At 37.5% G+C, this 23062-nt stretch overlaps 1 protein-coding gene across 1 annotated transcript in view; it reads left to right on the top strand.

Annotated features, from left to right (window-relative positions):
• The window catches only part of HTR7 (5-hydroxytryptamine receptor 7), a 397543-nt gene extending 383331 nt beyond the window's left edge, over nucleotides 1-14212 (top strand). The window contains exon 2 of the mRNA XM_053691693.1: nucleotides 13459-14212. Coding sequence (XP_053547668.1) covers nucleotides 13459-14212 — 754 coding nt within the window. The remainder of the gene's footprint in view (nucleotides 1-13458) is intronic.
• Nucleotides 14213-23062: the final 8850 nt, after the last annotated feature.

The following is a 23062-nucleotide window of genomic DNA, read 5'->3' as shown; positions in this document are numbered from 1 at the left end:
CACCAACTACAGAATAACATCTATTTGTATAAGGGGGACTTCCATACTCTTGCATTTTCATGCATTTTATCTCTCTCACTTTTTTTTCCTGGCTTGCCACTTTTTAGATTGGATGTTGCGCTATGCATTAGAGGACAACCATTACACAGAATATCTACAAAGATATCTCTTTAAGAAGAATGGCTGAACCCATTTTGTGTGGGGTATGTGTTGTCATCATATTTTCACATTTCTACACCTCGATCACCGCAGCACAAGCATGCAGTATCAATGACTTTGTTATAATCCTATAACATGTTGGCACAACATCTGGCCTATTAAGAGATCTTTATTATAAGCGATCTAATTGTTTCAGACTATGGGTAGTACCCGCTATATGTGGGGCATGTATTACTAATATGCGTGGAAACACCCTAGTGACTAAGTCTCACTCAGTTACAGACAGTTACAATCACTGACTACATTCACAGTATCATTACAATATCGAATCGGGAGGATTGTACATATATTACAGGACGTTCTGCTATATGTGGAGCTCGATTCCCTAGAATGGCACAGAAGTGACGAAGGAATTCGGGTAAAGTGTCTGTTTACACCCCCATTCTCTCACATACGCTGATGGCTAGTGATTGGTTTTGGAGTCGTCTGATGCGGCATCAGTGGGTATGTGTATCCATGCTCTCACCTCTGATTTGCGATACGTATGCCTTGTGGGCGGAGAGCGATGACTGGTATGACGCATATGGTAATTAGCCATGTGCTTGTGAACTGCCTGAGTTAGTTGCGATGCTGACAAGTGAATTCTCCAATCAACAACAATGTGGGCGTGGTGGATGCCTCTGTTTACAGCGTGAAGAGGATTTGGAACACAGCTGTAATCACTCTCAATCATAATTGGGAGTTGCTATAAATTGGGGCACCACAGCCAGTTCTTTTACACTTTCCTTGGGACATCACATAGCTGATGTGCCTTCTCTAGAGCAACATTCTCTACACTTGGGACATTTGATAAAGATGCCAGTACGACATTGAAACGTCATGCTAATCCCCTATTTTTAACCCTTTGATGATTAAAAGTTAATTTTTATTTTTTCAAGACCAGTGAGTGCTGTCTTTCTTTGGAACTTCTATATATACTGTATATATATATATATATATGTATCCTGTTAGGAGCCATCACTCACTCCAATGTATTAACACCCAGGGTGCACTGTATAGATATACAAACTTCAAAAAACAGACAGGCACTTTCCGGCATTCAACAATTACAAACTCTGTTTATTATCCAGTGATGTTTCGGGGCGAACCCCTTCCTCAGACCAGTAAACATAAAACATACACTTACCCCCTTATATCCCCACCAAAGTGCTCATTACACCTCCGGCTATCCGTCAGCATCCCAGTTGCGCAATGAATCATCACTAGATAATAAACAAAGTTTGTAATTGTTGAATGCCGGCAAGTGCCTGTCTGTTTTTTGAAGTTTATTCATACAACTCCAATTCCAAAAAAGTTGGGACAGTATGGAAAATGCAAAAAAAAAAAGAGTCATTTAAAACTTCAATTCACCCTGTACTATATTGAAAACACATTATTAACACATTATTTGATGTTTTACTTTGTGAATTTACTGTATTTTTGAAAATATTCAAATCTGATGACTGCAACACACTCCAAAAAAGTTGGGACAGTCGACTGTTTACCACTCACTTTCTAACATCACCTTTTCTTTTAATAACACTTATTAAGAATTTGGGCACTGAAGACACCAGTTGGTTAAGTTTAACAAGCAGAATTTCCCCCCATTTATCCATTATCCATGTCTTCAGCTGCGCAACTGTATGGGGCCTTCGTTGCTTTATTTTGCGCTTCATAATGCGCCACACATTCTCAATCAGAGACAGGTCAGGACTGCAGGCAGGCCATGCTAGCACGCACACTCTCTGCTTACACAACCATGCACTTGTAATTTTGACAGAATGTGGTTTGGCGTTGTCCTGCTGGAAAATGCAGGGACATCCCTGGAAGAGACGATGTCTGGATGGCAGCATATGTTGCTCCAAAATGTATACATATCTTTCTGCATTAATGGTGCTCTCACAGATGTGCAAGTTAGCCATGCCATGGGCACTAACACACACCCATACCATGACAGACGCTGGCTTTTGGCCCTGACGCTGATAATGGCTTGGATGGTCCTTTCCTCTTTGGCTCAGAGAACACAACGGCTGTTTCTCCAAAAATGATTTGAAATGTTGACTCCTCAGACCACAAAACATGATTCCACTGTGCTACTGTCCATTATTATTATTATTATCATTTATTTGTATAGCGCCACCAAATTCCGTAGCGCTGGGTACAATGATAGGGGTATACAATGACAAAGATTTGTTATAAAATACAAAACATAACAAAACTAAACAAATCTAGTACAGGAGGAAGAGGGCCCTGCTCCGGAGAGCTCACAGTCTATAGGTTTAGGGTGCAGAGACATAAGGATGAGATAGCTTGTTACATCGGTTGTAGTTGCAGCAGTGAGTCAGGCAGTTCATGTATATGTATTAGTTTGGTTCATATGAGGGATGGAGGAGAGATGGTAAACCTCTCTGAATAGGTGAGTTTTCAAGGAGCGTCTGAAGCTATACAAGGTTGGAGACAGTCTTATGGAGCGAGTTAGAGAGTTCCAGAGGGCAGGAGCAGCACGTGCAAAGTCTTGGAGGCGGGAGTGGGACGTAGAGATAAGGAGTGTAGAGACGTAGGTCAGAGGTTGATCGAAGAGGACGGGATGGGGAATATTTCACGATGAGAGAGGAAATATCGTTGGGAGTTAGATTGATGAGTGATTTGTAAGTTAGGGTTAATACTTTAAATTGTATTCAGGAGTGTATGGGGAGCCAGTGTAGAGACTGGCAGAGCGGAGCAGCTGATGTAGATCGGCGACTTAGGTGGATGAGTCTAGCAGAAGCATTCATGATAGATTGGAGGGAGAAGAGGCGGTGTTTTGGAAGGCCATTTAGGAGTAGATTACAATAATCAATACATGACAAAATGAGGGAATGAATAAGTATTTTTGTAGTTTTTTGAGTAAGGAAGGGACGAATTCTGGAAAGGTTGCGTAGGTATGAATGGCAGGATTTGGTAAGCGCTTGTATATGTGGGTTGAATGTGAGTTCTGAGTCTAGTGTGACCCCAAGACAGCGGACCTGGGGTGAGGTCAGATGAGACCAAGCCCAGAGAAGTCAGCGGCGCTTCTGGACAGTTTTGATGTATGGCTTTTGCTTTGCATAGAAAAGCCTTAACTTGCATCCGTCAATGGTGTTGACTGACAAAGGTTTACCATAGTATTCCAGAGCCCATGTCAGGATATCCATTATAGACTCATTATGGTTTTTGAGACAGTGACGTCTGAGGCATCAGAGATCACACGCATTCAGAAGTGGTTTTCGACCTTTCCTTTTATGCACCGAGATTTGACCAGATTCTTTGAATCTTTTATTATGTTGTGCACTGTAGAAGGTGAAATGCCCCAAATCCTGCCGATTTGTCTTTAGGAAATGTTGTTCTCAAAGTGTTGGATTATTCCGTGACTCATCTGTTGGCAGATTGTCAACCCTCGACCCATCCTTGCTCTTGAAGGACAAGGCCTTTTTTGGAGTCTCCTTATATACATTTCCTCACCTGTTTCACATCACCTTCTTATTTCAACTTGTCACATCGCAACTTTTTTTGTAACGTGTTGTAGTCATCATATTTTAAATGAGTGTATATTTTCAAGAAAACATTCAATTCACAAAGTAAAACATCAAATAATGTGCTGTGTCAATAATGCATTTTCAATATAGTATTGTTTTTTTTGCATTTTCCATGCTGTCCCATTTTTTTCAGAAGTGGGGTTGTATATATATATATATATATATACACAGTATATATACAGTATATATACAGTATATATATATATATATAAACTTCAAGGAAAGAAGAGGCACTCACAGGTCTTAGTTAACACAAATTTTATTAATAGTTCATCAATTCAGTCAGTCAACGTTTCGGTCCTCACGTGGACCTTTGTCAAGACTGTTTCTCTCTTGCTGACTCTGGTGCATGTGAGGACCGAAACGTTGACTGACTGAATTGATGAACTATTAATAAAATGTGTGTTAACTAAGACCTGTGAGTGCCTCTTCTTTCCTTGAAGTTTCTACCTATCTACCATAGAGTGCACCCAGGCACTACACACTTACAGTGAGTGCTTGGGTCCCAAAACTAGATATATATATATTATATATATATATATATATATATATATATATATATATATATATATATATATATATATATATATATATATATATATATATATATATATATATATATTGAAGCCTTTTCCTGTCAAACAGTTTTATAACCATATCCCTTTTTAACCCTTTTCAAATCTTTTTATCAAAATTAATTTTTAGTTTTTTTTTATTAAAAAATGTATATACTGTACCTGAATGTGTGTAATACTTTTTTTAAATATGCATTTGATGAGTTTGGGGGTTTATTTTTTTTTTTAACCCTTACACTTTGCTTCAGGTTTCAACCTACAACTTTCAACTATTTAGTGCAGTCGCAATATCCATTAAAAGTATATTGAGCTAGAGCAATGTTGGCCGCATTAAACCTTCTCTGATAAATGGTATTTAGCAAGGACTTGTAATTTCAAATTGCGTGAAAATTTTAACGTGGTCCAGCGATATTGCTTATCAAGTTCCGTACTATTATTAGCACACCTCCTGTAATTGGGCCCTATGAGAGGAATAAAAAGTAGTATATCAAATTCAGTCATGTGGCTAGGTAATTAGTTTAGCTTAAATGAACAGTCTACTCCAGAATTTGTATTGTTTAAAAAGATAGATTAGGCCTTTTATTACCCATTCCCCAGTTTTGCATAATCAACACAGTTAAATTAATATACTTTTTACCTCTGTGATTACCTTGTATCTAAGCCTCTGCAGACTGCCCCCTTATTTCAGTTCTTTTGACAAACTTGCATATTATCCAATCAGTGCTGACTCCTAAACAACTCCACGAGAGTGGGCACAATGTTATCTATATGGCACACATGAACTAGCACTGTCTATCTGTAAAAAAACTATCGAAATGTACTGAGTTAAGAGGCAGTAGCAAAGGGGCTTACGGTTTTAGAAATCTGAGCTTTAGTTCTGAGCTATAGTAAATGGGGGCTGTCATTTTATGAGACATATTTTGCACCTATGAAGTGTAGAGATGTCTTTCTTGGGGCAAACATTGTTTATAAATGGATGTTTATAAGGCCCGCACAAGTTGGACACAGCCTCTGAAGTCAGTTTATTTGGATATTAGTGTTGCAGTACAGCTCGAGTGAGCTGCCTTTCCATTATTGTTTTTTACAACCCACACTCTTGCTCATGGAAATGTAATTTTGATTATCTGTTTGGAAATTGGTATTATAGCTACAAAACAAACTTATATATTATACTTGATGGAGCCTGATTCTATTCTATTCTATTCAGATAGAGAGGCCTACTTATGAAGGCGTCAACCGCAAATACGCTGGAATTCCACAGCGTATTTGTGGCGAGCCTGATTCTCCTTAGTTATCAAAGCCTACAGACTGGCAAAAGTAGAATTTTGTGATGTAACATACGATCCGCCGGTCTCAGTCCAACACAGATCGATGCTTACGTCAATACAGATGTTCCGAATGCAAGTTCGGCACTATCTGACTATTTTTGCAAGTTATCAAATTTCTACCAGGTACGCTCGGCACTATTCCGGCCCAGTGTACCTGGTTTTCAATCCGCCACCCTGGAGGCGGCGGATGCCATAGGAATCAATGGGAGTCTGAAAGAAGCAAAGCTTATGTTCGCTGCTGCCCAATATCCCATTGATTCCTATGGGAGAATAAAAGTTACGTTTACACCTAACACCCTAACATGTACCCCGAGTCTAAACACCCCTAATCTGTCGCCCCCTAAACCGCAGCCACCTACATTATACTTATTAACCCCTAATCTGCCGCCCCGACATTATACTTATTCACCCCTAATCTGCCGCCCCCAACATCGCCGCCACCTACCTACATTTATTAACCCCTAATCTGTCGCCCCCAACATCGCCGCCACTATATTAAAGTTATTAACCCCTAAACCTAAGTCTAACCCTAACACCCCCTAACTTAAATAAAATTAAAAGAAATCTAACTAAATATCCCTATCATTAACTAAATAATTCCTTTTTAAAACTAAATACTTACCTATAAAATAAACCCTAAGCTAGCTACAATATAACTAATAGTTACATTGTATCTATCTTAGGGTTTGTATTCATTTTAACTAGGTAGAATAGTTACTAAATAGTTATTAACTATTTACTAACCACCTAGCTAAAATAAATACAAAAGTACCTTTAAAAATAAAACCTAACCTAAGTTACACTAACACCTAACACTACACTATAATTAAATAAATTAACTAAATTAACAACAATTAAATAAATTAAATTAGCTAAAGTACAAAACCCCCCCACTAAATTACATAAAATAAAAAACAAATTACAGATATTTAAACTAATTACACCTAATCTAATAGCCCTATCAAAATAAAAAATAAACCCCCCCCCCCCAAAAAAAAAACCTAGCCTAAACTAAACTACCAATAGCCCTTAAAAGGGCCTTTTGCGGGGCATTGCCCCAAAGTAATCAGCTTTTTTACCTGTAAAAAAAAATACAAACACCACCCCAACAGTAAAACCCACCACCCACACAACCAACCCCCCAAATAAAAGCCTAACTAAAAAAAACTAAGCTCCTCATTGCCTTGAAAAGGGCATTTGGATGGGCATTGCCCTTAAAAGGGCAGTTAGCTCTTTTGCAGGCCCAAAGCCCTAACCTAAAAAATAAACCCACCCAATACACCCTTAAAAAATCCTAACACTAGCCCCCTGAAGATCGACTTACTGGGAGAAGTCTTCATCCAAGCAGCAAGATGTCCTCAACGAATCCGGCATAAGTGGTCCTCCAGACGGGCAGAAGTGGTCCTCCAGATGGGCAGAAGTCTTCATCCAGATGGCATCTTCTATCTTCATCCTTCCGACACGGAGCGGCTCCATCTTCAAGACATCCGGCGTGGAGCATCCTCTTCCAACGACGTCTTCTTGCTGAATTAAGCAGCCAACATTCATACACTAGACTCTAAACAGCGACTGCAATAGGTCCCATGGAATGTTAAATGACAGTGATATCATAATGTTCCAAAGCAATGTTAATCAACAAGCTTTATGATATTAGATAAACTCCAGTGGTGCAACACAATGGTATAGTTGTATAATCAATTTAATAACGTGTTGTTATTAAAAAAACGGCATCCACTAGATTATTTTCATCACAGGTGTGTGTATACCTTTTCAATGGCGTGTGTGTGTTCAGATGTATATCCTCTTGTTCACGTTAAAGATCAATAATAATACCACAATACACAGTACCCACACCGGTATCAAAACTACTGACTTAATAATCACAGTGAATAATATCATTAATTCCGGTCCTACTCACCGCGGGAAGGGCAAATTTCAGTGTCAGTGGTAAATGATCTGATCTGTGTCGATTTTTCTTGGTTGTCCTCACACGCTAAACACACCTGCAGGGTAGCTCAGTGATTGTCTGCTATGCAGGCTTTAGTTGCTTGGAAAGAAACACAGGTCATAGATTGCATACACCTCTCCTCAGCGTTTCCCTGCGCTGACATAATGCATAAAAGATTCCAAAAGAAGTTGTAGGAGGTATTTGCAGGCTGCACAACTTAGGTAAAAGTTAATAAAGTTTATTTAATCATTTAAAATTGATACAAGCACAATTACAATTGTTACCCAAACACACAGGGGAAAAAGACTGCCTTCCGACGCGTTTCCTGCTCAAACTGAGCACTTCATCAGGAATGGCAGGTGTCTCCCTTCCAAACTATTTATTGGAGTCGAACAATTTAACCCTTGTGAACTACACTTTGAAAATAAATGTTCAGTTCATCTTTTCAACAAATGTTGTTACTGAACAAGGATTACATGTCTTCAACTCCAACAAATCTCACCATTTTATAACATGAATGATACATTAATTACTACAATATTTACATTAAACATTTTAACATTTTCATTTGTTTGCAGTTTGAAAAGTAGAGGGAATTGCTATGTTGAAAGAAAGTGCTTCGTAATACAATAAACAATTTCTAAGTAAACAGTGTACTCTAAAGTGTATCTTTATGGCCTATATGTGTATCGGTTGGTAGGTGTAGCCATATTGTTAGCTAACAAATTATAGATGCGAACTTGTTTCGTTCATTTGTTGAAATTCGCTATATATGGATCCACGTACCCACCAAGTACACTGTGTGCATCTCACAGTTTGTACATTCTCACAGTGTATAGATTCAAATGAATCATGTTACCTTAGTACATCAATAACAAAAACTTAATAATGGTAATACAGGTAATTTGTATATTTGTTGCCCTGTGAGCTAGCTCTATATTTGCCAATGGTATAAGTTTATATTAATGCGGATCTGTGAGTTTTGAGTTTAGATATAAAGATAACTCATGTATGTGTTACACTGGGAGCTAGATCTATGTATTTTAGTAGTGATCTTAGTCTATGCTGAATTAATATCACTTTAAGTGACGTCATCCAAGATGACATCCCTTAGATTCCGATTGGCTGATAGAATTAAGGTAGAAAAAAATCCTATTGGCTGATGCAATCAGCCAATAGGATTGAGCTTGCATTCTATTGCATCAGCCAATAGGATTTTTTTTACCTTAATTCCGATTGGCTGATATATTTATATCAGCCAATAGGAATCTAAGGGACGCCATCTTGGATGACATCACCTAAAGTGATATTCATTCAGCAAGAAGACGTCGTTGGAAGAAGATGCTCCGCGCCGGATGTCTTGAAGATGGAGCCGATCCGTGTCGGAAGGATGAAGATAGAAGATGCTGTCTGGATGAAGACTTCTGCCCATCTGGAGGACCACTTCTGCCCGTCTGGAGGACTACTTCTGCTGGATTCGTTGAGGACATCTTGTCGCTTGGATGAAGACTTCTCCCGGTAAGTCGATCTTCAGGGTGCTAGTGTTAGGATTTTTTTTAAGGGTGTATTGGGTGGGTTTATTTTTTAGGTTAGGGCTTTGGGCCTGCAAAAGAGCTAACTGCCCTTTTAAGGGCAATGCCCATCCAAATTCCCTTTTCAGGGCAATGGGGAGCTTAGGTTTTTTTTAATTAGTATTTTATTTGGGGCGTTGTTTGTGTGGGTGGGGGGTTTTACTGTTGGGGGGGTGTTTGTATTTTTTTTTTTACAGGTAAAAGAGCTGATTACTTTGGGCCAATGCCCCGCAAAAGGCCCTTTTAAGGGCTATTGGTAGTTTAGTTTAGGCTAGGGTTTTTTTTTATTTTGAGGGGATTTTTTTTATTTTGATAGGGCTATTAGATTAGGTGTAATTAGTTTAAATATCTGTAATTTGTTTTTTATTTTCTGTAATTTAGTGGGGGTTTTTTGTACTTTAGCTAATTTAATTTATTTTATTTAATTGTTAATTTAGTTAATTTATTTAATTGTAGTGTAGGGTTAGGTGTTAGGTTAGGTTTTATTTTACAGGTACTTTTGTATTTATTTTAGCTAGGTAGTTATTAAATAGTTAATAACTATTTAGTAACTATTCTACCTAGTTAAAATAAATACAAACTTGCCTGTAAAATAAAAATAAACCCTAAGATAGATAGATACAATGTAACTATTAGTTATATTGTAGCTAGCTTAGGGTTTATTTTACAGGTAAGTATTTAGTTTTAAATAGGAATTATTTAGGTAATGATAGTAATTTTATTTAGATTTATTTAAATAATATTTAAGTTAGGGGGTGTTAGGGTTAGACTTAGGTTTAGTGGTTAATATATTTAGAATAGTAGCAGCGACGTTGGGGGTGGCAGATTAGGGGTTAATAAATGTAATGTAGGTGGCGGCGGTGTAGGGGGCGGCATATTAGGGTTAATAACATAATGTAGATGGCGGTGGGCTCTTGCAGTGGCGGTTTAGGGATTAAAAAGTTTATTTCATTGCGGTGGGGTCCGGGAGCAGCGGTTTAGGGGTTAATAACTGTATTTGAGTTGTGGTGGGCTCCGGGAGCGGCGGTTTAGGGGTTAATAACTTTATTTCATTGCGGCGGGGTCCGTGTGTATTCAGGTCCGCGGCAGCGATGTTAGGCAATCTTAGGCGAGCATATTGGTGCCGTTGAATGCAAGTAAGTTGACGGCTTGATAAGTAGGGGCCACGGCATTCAATTTTAGTTCTATTATCTAATTTTCTTTAATCTCTTAATATCCATTATCAAAACATACTGTACCTAGGTAGGCTCAAGAGGTGGGAGCTAGGTTCTGATTGGTGGCTGCACATATAGGACTCTTGTAATTGGCTTACCAATGTGCTTAGCTAGCTCTCAGTAGTGCATGGTTGTTCAACAAACAATAACAGAACAATGCAGCAAAATTGATAATAGAAGTAAATTAGAAACTTGATTAAAAATGTATGATATATCTGAATCATGAAATACAATTTTGGGTTTCATGTCCCTTTAATACTTTGTAATAAACAAATCTTCTTTGGAGTAAATTCCTTGGTGGTACTGAGATCTGAACTACACTAGAGAACAGTGCAAGCCCATTACAGGGCCATTATAGTGTGAAAAAAAGCATATGCTCTAATTTGTTAAATCATGTAATTTAATCAGTATTGAGTACTTGAGGACCATGGGTTAAGAGCCAATGTCCTACATCAGTGTTTCCCAACCGCGGTCCTCAAGTACCCCCAACAGTCCTGGTTTTCATTATAGCTGAACCAGTGCACAGGTGAAGTAATCAGCTGATCAGTAACCAACCTGCTCTTATCCATCAGATGATTACTTCACCTCTGCTCTAGTTCAGCTATAATGAAAACCAGGACTGTTGCGGGTACTTGAGGAACGCGGTTAGGAAATTCTGCCCTACATGATAGGAGCCTAGAATTCATTACCATGTTGATTCAACTCTGTCTTTGCCTGTAGCAGCTTTTCTTTCCTGTCCACTATACCCTGTGCCCTTGCTGTTTTGTGTTATTATTTTATAATTTTGAAGATGCAGTTAAAGTATTTAAAGGGACATGAATCACCAATATTGTATTCCATGAGTCAGATAGATTATTTTGGTATCATTTGTTAAAAAGCAGGGATGTAAGTTAAGGAGCGTTAACGTGTCTGGAGCACTATATGGCAGCAATTTTTCTAGAATGTTATCCATTTGCAAGAGCACTATTACCTGCCATGCAGTACTCGAGACACCTACCTAGGCATCTCTTCAACACAGAATATTATGGGAACAAATTAAAGGGACATAATACTCATATGCTAAATCACTTGAAAGGGATGCAGTATAACTGTAAAAAGCTGACAGGAAAATATCACCTGAGAATCGCTATTTAAAAAAATTCACAATTTTCTCAGCTCACCAGAGTGCTGTGTACAAAGTTATCTTTCAGTTATTGCCCAGCTGCAGGTAAAAAAAGAAAATAAATGAAAAGCAGCCAATCAGCATCAGCAGTGCCGAGGTCATGAACCCTTTTACTGTGATCTCATGGGATTTCACTTAACTCTCATGAGATTTCATAGTAGACTTCCTTAAACTGAAAAGGGAAATAACATGAGTGTGCATGAGGCACGCTCCCTTGCTTGTCCCGAGACAGACATACTAATTTGCTAGTAATTTCCCGGCTTGACTACTGTAACAACCTACTAACTGGCCTTCCTCTCTGCTACCTCTCCCCCCTTCAATCCATCCTAAAAGCCTCTACTAGGCTAATCCACCTCTCCCGACGCTCTGTACCTGCCGCACCCCTCTGTGAGTCCCTTCACTGGCTCCCCATTCACAGCAGAATTAAATTCAAAATTCTCACTCTGACCTACAAAGCCCTTACCAATGCAGCCCCCCCATACCTGTCCTCACTCATCAACAAATATACTCCAGCCCGTCCCCTAAGATCCAACAACGATCTACTCCTTGCCTCTTCTACTATCACCTCCTCTCATGCTAGACTACAGGACTTCTCTCGTGCAGCACCAACCCTCTGGAACGCACTTCCTCGAGCTGTCAGACTTTTTTTTTCTTTTTTATAAATTTCTTTTTTATTGAAGGTTTTTAGCAATAACAATCAAAACATATGGCACAAAAAATGATATATTACATTTACAGGAAATCACTGTACTGTAAGACAATTCAACACTGTTTCATATCTGTTAGCCATTTATATATGATAGAAAAAAACAACATTTTATATATTTTTAATAGCGACAAAATAATTGTAACTGTTATTCCAGTCTCTCATGTCGAGACACCTTCCAAGAGAACCTTGTAGTTACATATTGACCTAAATATATAATAGACTGTATTAAAGCAGACATTTCTAAGTTAGTTTATCCTTTCTTTATGGGGTAGTATTCTATTTACTTAGTCTAGAGAGGATATGCATATGTAGGCGAGGGTAGGGATTATAATGTGTATAGACAAAGAGAGAAGGGGGAGGGGGGGGGGAAGAGGAGAGAGAGGAAAAAAAAAAAAAAAAAAAAGGGGGGGGGGGGCGGGGGAACTGGGATGCCGAAAGACATACACTAGTTACTTCTAAGATCTAGCTTCTACTAGCCCTATCCATCGGCTCCAGATCATGAAGTAAGTGTCTAATTTATTCATTGAGCTATATACAAATGCTGTCAGACTTTTACCCAACCTCTCCTCCTTTAAATGCTCCCTAAAGACCTTCTTGTTCAGGGAAGCCTATAACCAAATCAGTAACTAATGAATTCCACTTGCCTAACAGTTGCCCTCATCTAACTTCACACTAACATCATTCCCACCTTTGCAGTCCCCACCTCCTGTTTCTCACCCTCCTACCCATTTAGATTGTAAGTTCCCATGGGAACAGGGCTCCCAATTCCTCCTGTATTTGTTTGTTAAATTTTGTCTGGTGTCTCATATTGTACTGTCCTTTTATCTTTGTTACCTATGAACAGCGCTGCGGAATCTGTTGGCGCTTTATAAATAAAGAATAATAATAATAATTTGCTGCCTAAAATCCTTTACAATTGGGTTTGAATACTTAGGACATTTTGATGTAAAATATCTTTCTATTTTACATAGAGATGTTCAGGTGATATGTTCTAGTTATCTTTTTACAGCTATGCTGCATCACTTTCAAGTGTTTCAACATTTTGGTATCATGTCCCTTTAAATTGGAAACATTTTAAAAATGGTATGCTCTGACTGCATCACAAAATAAATGATTTGGTTTTCATATCCCTTTAATATTTATTATCTTATATAGTAATCTACAGCTTTATAATAGCTATGTATTTTTTCTTTCTTTAGGTACCTTGGAATTACAAGACCTCTGACATATCCTGTGAGACAGAATGGAAAATGCATGGCCAAAATGATTCTTTGCGTCTGGTTACTTTCTGCTTCCATAACGCTACCTCCCCTCTTTGGCTGGGCTCAGAACGTAAACGATGATAAAGTATGCTTAATTAGCCAGGATTTTGGCTATACCATTTATTCCACAGCTGTTGCCTTTTACATTCCAATGTCTGTTATGCTTTTCATGTACTATAGAATTTATAAAGCTGCCAAGCGAAGTGCTGAAAAACACAAATTTTCGGGTTTTCCCCGTCCAGAAGAGAGTGAAGGAATGATATCTGCCAATGGAGTTATAAAACCTCACAAAGAGTCAGAAGAATGTTCAAACCTTGCAAAGTTTCTTAGAAATGATAGGAAAAACATTTCAATATTTAAAAGGGAACAAAAAGCTGCTACAACCCTTGGGATTATCGTAGGTGCATTTACGGTTTGTTGGCTACCATTTTTTATACTTTCAACTGCAAGACCTTTTATCTGTGGAACTGAATGTAGTTGTATACCATTGTGGATGGAAAGAACATTCTTATGGTTGGGATATGCAAACTCTCTGATAAATCCATTTATTTATGCTTTTTTTAACCGGGATTTAAGGACAACCTATCGGAATTTGTTACAATGCAGGTACAGGAATATCAACAGGAAGTTGTCTGCTGCAGGGATGCACGAAGCTTTGAGGCTGGCAGAAAGGCCTGATCATATCCTGTAAGAACATCCAAAATACAGTATTCTTCCTTACGTCATCTTTAATGTGGGAAATAATACTGATTCTTCCATAGGTCTTGTGAAAGTTGTATTTATTAACATAAAAGCTGACTCATTTCTTTATACTTGAAGCAAATATTGTCGAGTATAGATAAATATATGTATGCAAGATGAACCACAATGGATATGTTAAATATACAATGACAATTAAAACAAACCTTATATATAACTGTGTTTAACCCCTTCAAAGGGCATTAAGCACTTTGAGATAGTAATATAAAATTATATACTTTCATTATTTATTTTGTCCCCTTTTACTTTAATTCCATTCTGAAATTGTGAGTTTTTCAGTTCCTGTTAGAAATGGAAGTGGAAATGGACTGTTATATTCCACACAGCTATTGGTTGAACAATCTAGTGACCTATTTATAACTGTCCCTAATTGGCCACAGCCGAGACGGTAACCTAAGTTACAACATGGCAGCTCCCATTGTTTTATAGACAATAAAACTTTACACTTACTTTGTCAATATTTAAACATGAAACTTTAAAAAATACATCTATATGTTATGCTCAGACTAATTATTTTCCTTGAATGCATCATTCTATCTAGCATTTATTTAGTGTTTAATGTCCCTTTAAGTTAAAGTCAGATCTAAAGCAACTAGTACCTATCTGAACACATCTACTACATTATACAAAAATAGATACTCAGGAAACCTTATATATCTTTAAATATGTTACATGTATTCATTGTCATGCACATATTCATATGATAACAACATGTTTTCAGCAAATATGTTCATTATTAAATTAAAACTCCCACATGCACTGTTATATCATGTACAGTATTCCTCAGCATATCTATAATATGAAGAAAGAAAATGCATATACAATGAGATACTAGTTCTTAATAGTTTTATAGAAGTTTATAAAGACTGGCCAGGACAGTTCATCCAATTTACTTATGTTATCAAATTTGCTTTGTTCTCTTGGTATAATAATAACTAGTATTTATATAGCGCCTTTCTCCCAGTGGGATTCAAAGCACTTTTTCAACGCTCGCTCTCGGAATTAACCAAATCGGCAGCTGAATAGTTGTTATTATTACCCAATTTAATGGTACTCATTTTATCGACCTCGTAAGGATGAAAGGCTGAGTCAGCCCTGCTGGGATTTGAACCTGTGACCTTGGATCTTTTAAACAGGCTTTTTTGTAGGCAGGGCATTTACCAACTGAGCTACTTCACTGGCATATGGTATCTTTTACTGAAGAGTAAAACTAGGATCTTATGAGCCCAGGAGTGTGCACGTATCTTTAATTCACTATGGCAGCAGTGTTTTGCAACATTGCTACAAATAATGTTGCAAAACACTGCTGCCATAGAGTACTAAAGACACGTGCACACTCCTGAGCTTTTATGAGCCTACCTAATTTTACTCTTCAATAAACGATACTAAGAGAATGAAGCAAATTTGATAACAGAAGTAAATTGGAAAGTTGTTTAAAAAGTACATGCGTTGGGGCTGATTTAACATGCTAAGAAGCAACAGTCTTCTTAACTTATCCGCCACCTCTGAGGCGGCGGACAGCAATCATGCCGATCAGATACCCTGCTAGCGTCCGATTGGCTGGGAATCTGCAGGGGGCGGCATTGCACAAGCATTTCACTAGAAATGCTTGTGCAATGTTAAATGCCGACAGCATATACTTTTGGCATTTAGCGATGTCGGGCGGACATGATCCGCTACATCGGATCGTGTCCGCCATAATCATAATAAATCGGCCCATTTATCCGAACCTTAAAATATTTAATTTCTACTTTACTGTCACTTTTAACTAAGAGCCCTGAGCAACTGTATTCTATTCCATTAGAAAACACTTTTTGTATGATTTTAATCCCTTAACGACAGTGACGTACCCGGTACTTTACGTGTTGCAAGAGGATTAAGCTGCTTAAACAGAACAGGTCTTATGGATAAATATCAGGTAGAAATAGAGCGGTCTCGCCATTATTGGCAAGACCTGAGCTATTTAACCCCTTAATGCACAAACAGCAGCCAATGTACTGGGTAAGAGGTTATTTTTTTAGGTGTCTTTCTCAACAGCTTTGACCATTTAATGAACACAATCATTTTCCTAGCAACTAAAATGTGATCATCCAAATGGCCATTTCCTATTGCAACCATGTGTTTGGGCATTAAAAATGTTGATTATTAAAATTATATAAAATTATCACTTGCTTACATGTCATGAATTGATTTTATTGGTGGAATATAAAAACTGATTTTCAAACACGTGATATAGGTCTTTAATTTGTTTTAAACCAGTTAGCCACTTTATTTTATCTTTTCAAGGGGCTACAAACCATTTGCTTCCATATAGGTTCATAGAAACCCTCTGCTAAAGAAGACATTGAGAAAACTTGAGGTTCTGTTTATAATATAATTGCAACCTGAGAGTCTTTGGCATTTACACACATTAGCACTTGCTTCTTATATAGAGATCTATTAATTTCTTTCTGTCTTTTTGTATTGTATTATATTATATTTATTATATTTTATTGTGCGGTCCCCTGCGTTTGCGCTCGGTAGGCTTCAAAGCTTATAGCACTGCTTGTCAGTGGTATATTCTATTTGTGTATATATATATATATATATATATATATATATATATATATAGCACTCTCACCACAATATCAACTGCCAGGGTGCCAACGGTTAAATATAATAGGTAAGAGGCGGCACTCACTGGTCCTTCCAAAGTGTACTTTATTTGAACAAAGTGTCGTTTCGGGGACACACTCCCCTTTTTATTTGAACAAAGTGACGTTTCGGGGACACACTTTGTTCAAATAAAGTACACTTTGGAAGAACCAGTGAGTGCCACCTCTTACCTATTATATATATATATATATATATATATATATATATAATATTTGAAAATAAAATTAACATTTTACGTAGAGATGATCAGGTGATAGTTTTTGTCATCTCTTTACAGATATGCTACATTACTTTCAAGGGCTTTAACATTTGGATATCATTTCCCTTTAACTCGACTGCAGGCTTGCTCATGCGCTCCAAAGCTACATTACTCACCTCAATAAGTGTAGCCCTATGATTAATAGTTTACAATCATAGTCTCGGGTGCAATTTAGAAATTTGTCTATTTTTTTAATGGTACATAAAAGTACAAAAACGAAAATGCTCTAATAAGTTATAGCATTTTATTATTGGACTATTGCTTCTACATAATTGTGTGTTTAACACCTATAAAAGGGATTAAGCACATAATTAAAGTGAGCTCCAGAGCAAAAATGGACTACTGGGAGCTAGCTGAACACATCTGGTGAGACAAATGTATCTAGCCACCAATCACCAGCTAGCTACCACTAGTGTAGGATACAACAAAGTATACTAAAAGAACAAAGTACATACATGTTCTATCTGAATTAGGCAAGTGGAATAAAAGTTTGACTTACCCCTTTAATATCACAAGTTTGAATTTATTTTTCTTAAAAAATAAACTAAAACATAGGTTAATTCTTATCACTGCCAAAGTGTTGCTCTTTATTCAAATCCAGTAACTCAGTCATTGGTTTTCATCTATAGCTCTATACTGTATAAGATAATATTTGTTATATAGTACAATTAACAAATAACTAGTTCATATTGTTCACATTTGATTTGCTCTCAAAACTGATACCATGGCCTCTAGTTATCAAGCCTTCAACCTCAAATACGCTGGAATTCCGCAGCGTATTTGTGGCGAGGCTGATTCGCCTAAGTTATCAAGCCCTACACACCGGCAAAAGTAGAATATAGTGACGTAAGCTTCGATCCGCCAGACTCAGTCCGACACAGATCAATTCTTACGTCACTCCAGATGTTCCGAACGCAAGTTCGGCACAATCTGACTACTTTTGGGAGTTATCAAAAAACTACCAGGTACGCTCGGCACTTTTCCAACTACCAGGTACGCTCTGCACTTTTCCTGGAGGCGGCGGATCCAATAGGAATCAATGGGAGTCTGACCATAGCGAAAGTTCATGTTCGCTGCCACCCGACATCCCATTGATTCCTATGGGAGCTGTCTACACCTAACACCCTAACATGTACCCCGAGTCTAAACACCCCTAATCTGCCCCCCCCTACACCGCCGCCACCTATATTAAACATGCTAACCCCTAAACCGCCGCTCCCGGACCCCGCCGCAACTATAATAAATATGTTAACCCCTAAACCGCCGCTCCCGGACCCCGCCACCACCTACATAATATCTATTAACCCCTATCCTGCCCTCCCTATACCGCCGCCACCAATAATACATTTATTAACCCCTATCCTGCGGATCCCAGACCCCGCTGCAACTAAATAAATTGTTTAACCCCTAAACCGCCGGCTCCCGGACCCCGCCGCCATCTATATCAAACTTATTAACCCCTAATCTGCCCCCCCTACACCGTCGCCACCTATAATAAATTTATCAACCCCTATCCTGCCCCCCCTACACCGCTGCAACCTATAATAAAATTATTAACCCCTAAACCTAAGTCTAACACTAACCCTAAACCCATCTTAAATATTAAATAAATAAATCTAAATAAATATTACTCTTATTAAATTAGTTATTCCTATTTAAAACTAAATACTTACCTATAAAATAAACCCTAATATAGCTACAATATTACTAATAATTATATTGTAGCTATATTAGGATTTATTTTTATTTTACAGGCAAATTTAAATTTATTTTAACTAGGTACAATAGCTATTAAATAGTTATTAACTATTTAATAGCTACCTAGATAAAATAAAGTCAAATTTACCTGTAAAATAAAAACTAACCTAAGTTTCAATTACACCTAGCACTAAACTATCATTAAATAAATTATTCCTATTTAAAACTAAATACTTACCTGTAAAATAAACCCTAAGATAGCTACAATGTAATTAATAATTACATTGTAGCTATTTTAGGATTTATATTTATTTAACAGGCAAGTTTGTATTTATTTTAACTAGGTACAATAGTTATTAAATAGTTATTAACTATTTAATAACGACCTAGCTAAAAGAAATACAAAATTAGCTGTGAAATAAATCCTAACCTAAGTTACAATTAAACCTAACACTACACTATCATTAAATAAATTCAATTAATTAACTACAATTACCTACAATTAAATACAATTAAATAAACTAACTAAAGTACAAAAAATAAAAAACTAAGTTACAAAAAATAAAAAAATATTACAAGATTTTTAAGCTAATTACACCTAATCTAAGCCCCCTAATAAAATAACAAAGCCCCCCAAAATAAAAAATGCCCTACCCTATTCTAAATTACAAAAGTTAACAGCTCTTTTACCAGCCCTTAAAAGGGCCTTTTGCGGGGCATGCCCCTAAGTAATCAGCTCTTTTGCATGTTAAAAAAAATACAACCCCCCCCAACATTAAAACCCACCACCCACATACCCCTACTCTAACCCACCCAAACCCCCCTTAAAAAAAAACTAACACTAACCCCCTGAAGATCTCCCTACCTTGAGTTGTCTTCAGCCAGCCGACTACCGATGGAACAGAAGAGGACATCCGCAGCGGCCGAAGTCATCATCCAAGGGGCGCTGAAGAGGTCTTCCATCCGATAGAAGTCTTCATCCATGCGGCGTCTTTAATCTTCATCCATCCGGAGCGGAGCCTTCTTCAAATGAGCCGACACGGAGCCATCCTCTTCCAACGACGCCTACCCGATGAATGGATATTCCTTTAAGTGATGTCATCCAAGATGGCGTCCCTCGAATTCCGAATTGGCTGATAGGATTCTATCAGCCAATTGGAATTAAGGTAGGAAAAATCTGATTGGCTGATGCAATCAGCCAATCAGATTGAGCTCACATTCTATTGGCTGATCGGAACAGCCAATAGAATGTGAACTCAATCTGATTGGCTGATTGGATCAGCCAATCAGATTGAAGTTTAATCTGATTGGCTGATTGCATCAGCCAATCAGATTTTTCCTACCTTAATTCCGATTGGCTGATAGAATCCTATCAGCCAATCGGAATTCGAGGGACTCCATCTTGGATGACGTTACTTAAAGGAATATCCATTCATCGGGTAGGCGTCGTACCTAGTTAAAATAAATACAAAGTTACCTGTAAAATAAATATAAATCCTAAAATAGCTACAATGTAATTATTAATTACATTGTAGCTATCTTAGGGTTTATTTTACAGGTAAGTATTTAGTTTTAAATAGGAGTAATTTATTTAATGATAGTGTAGTGTTAGGTATAATTGAAACTTAGGTTAGTTTTTATTTTACAGGTAAATTTGCCTTTATTTTATCTAGGTAGCTATTAAATAGTTAATAACTATTTAATAGCTATTGTACCTAGTTAAAATAAATTTAAATTTGCCTGTAAAATAAAAATAAATCCTAATATAGCTACAATATAATTATTAGTAATATTGTAGCTATATTAGGGTTTATTTTATAGGTAAGTATTTAGTTTTAAATAGGAATAACTAATTTAATAAGAGTAATATTTATTTAGATTTATTTAATTAATATTTAAGGTAGGGGGGGTGTTAGGGTTAGTGTTAGACTTAGGTTTAGGGGTTAATAATTTTAATATAGGTTGCAGCGGTGTAGGGGGGCAGGATAGGGGTTGATAAATTTATTATAGGTGGCGACGGTGTAGGGGCGGCAGATTAGGGGTTAATAAGTTTAATATAGGTGGCGGCGGGGTCCGGGAGCGGCGGTTTAGGGGTTAAGCAATTTATTTAATTGCGGCGGGGTCCGGGATCCGCAGGATAGGGGTTAATAAATGTATTTTAGGTGGCGGCGGTATAGGGAGGGCAGGATAGGGGTTAATAGGTATTATGTAGGTGGCGGCGGGGTCCGGGGGCGGCGGTTTAGGGGTTAATACATTTATTATAGTTGGCATATTGGGGCCAGCAAAGGCAGGTAAGTAGATGGCTTGATAACTAGAGGCCCATATGTTCAAATACTCTTACAGATTTTATTCATGCCCCATATCTGTGTTATCCTGCATAGCAACCAAGCATTGTGGGCTAGCTTACGAGAGGATCGGTAATTACCGGTCCCGCTCGCACGCTAGCTTTTTGCGCACGTCACGTATTACTAGTTGAAAGTAAATCTTTTTCACTTGTGCACAAAGTGCAGAAGTTACACGTTATACGTTAACATACTCTCCCATTGACTTCAATGGAGAGAGAAAAGTGGAAAAACCCAACACCCATACTCGCACATAAAACCCGAATTGCCATAAGCTTCGTACTCTAATAACCCCTACACCATCACATAGCCCACCTCTAAGTACCCGCTACACTATTAACCCCAAACCACCAAAAACCCTATCGCAAAGTAACCCAGTAACTACACTGTTAACCCCGAAATAAAAAAAACTATACTAAACTACAGAAATAGCCCTTTAAAGGGCTTTTTGTTGGGCATTGTCCTAACGTGTTACTCTGGCCAAACTCTAAAATGTTTGAGGGGTAAATGCGATTGCATTCAAGCGATCATGTTTATTTTCGACTTGTAATACAAGTAGACATTGCCGCTGAACAGCTCCGCAAGGGAAAATATGGAAAGCGTAAATTAAATTGCGGTTAATTAAACAGTGCGCCACTCCTAATCTGGCTCTATGTGTTGAATGAATCAAACTGAATATTTTACATGTCTATACCTTTCCAGCCAATCCCTTTATACTTATCTGTGATTGGCACAAATCCTCCAGATAGGCATAATTAAATTTAGACTCCAATTTTCATTTAATCCCCACATTAAAGTAAAAACTATAAAGTCACTTTTTTTGTTATTAAATCAATTTATTATTTATAAATCTGTACATAGTGTATAAATATGAGACAGACAATGATGTATCTCTTTTACAATGCATACATATAAACATCTTTCTAAAAAAAAAAAAAGTCACTTTAGGATATATTGGCCTCAACTTTCAGATTTCTGAAATTTCCTCTCCATATTAAAAAAAACAGAATCTCTTCAATTCACCACAACACTATTGTTAATGACATAATCTCTGTCAATCACTAAAAACCAACAACTACTCTCCAGGATATTCTGTTCTTTTCACTAACTAATCTGGCATTCATCCTCATTCTGCTGGTCCATCACCTCCTCTCCTGACAGTCTCTTCTCTCTCTGTATATCTTCTGAATATTTTTTTTTTTTTCACAGTAATAAAGCAGCATCAGTTTATTTCATGAGAGGCTCTACAGGGAAAACCCTAAGGTTGATACCCATATTATATGTGTCTTAGTCAGATAGGAATAGAAGAATTCCTCAAATGGCTTAATTCAGGGCAATAGCAGCTCATGGGTGCAGTGTAGTCCCAAAATACAACCTATCATATACAGTTTAATGCACAAATGTATTATATGGCATGTGGCAAGTAGATGTAGAGACAGTAGAGGTAAGGGCATAGTACAGATCTCATTAGTTACTAATACTTAGGATAAATACAAGGATAGCAGTACAAACTGTAACTATTTTCTAAACAACAGATCCTATAGTAGATCTAACTTTTGTTGAGAGCACCCTGGCTAGAAGTGGGTTAATTTAACTTAATAAAAATAAAGTGAATGTATTAAGTGAGTAACAGGTATAGCAAGTTAAGCCCTATTAATAGACTAGAACATGCTCATAAAGGCATCCCAAGCCTAACATCCTGTAAAATAAGTCCAGACTATTGTGATATAGTCCAAGTGTTGGGTTGGCCTGCATCAAGAGGGAAGAGAAATTGTTAATCTGGAACTCTATATAAATATGGATTGTCACTGGAAACAGTGACAGCAGA

This window comes from Bombina bombina, chromosome 9, assembly GCF_027579735.1.
Source record: "Bombina bombina isolate aBomBom1 chromosome 9, aBomBom1.pri, whole genome shotgun sequence".
In the NCBI taxonomy this organism is placed as follows: domain Eukaryota; kingdom Metazoa; phylum Chordata; class Amphibia; order Anura; family Bombinatoridae; genus Bombina; species Bombina bombina.
This window is presented reverse-complemented; position numbering and strand designations above follow the sequence as displayed.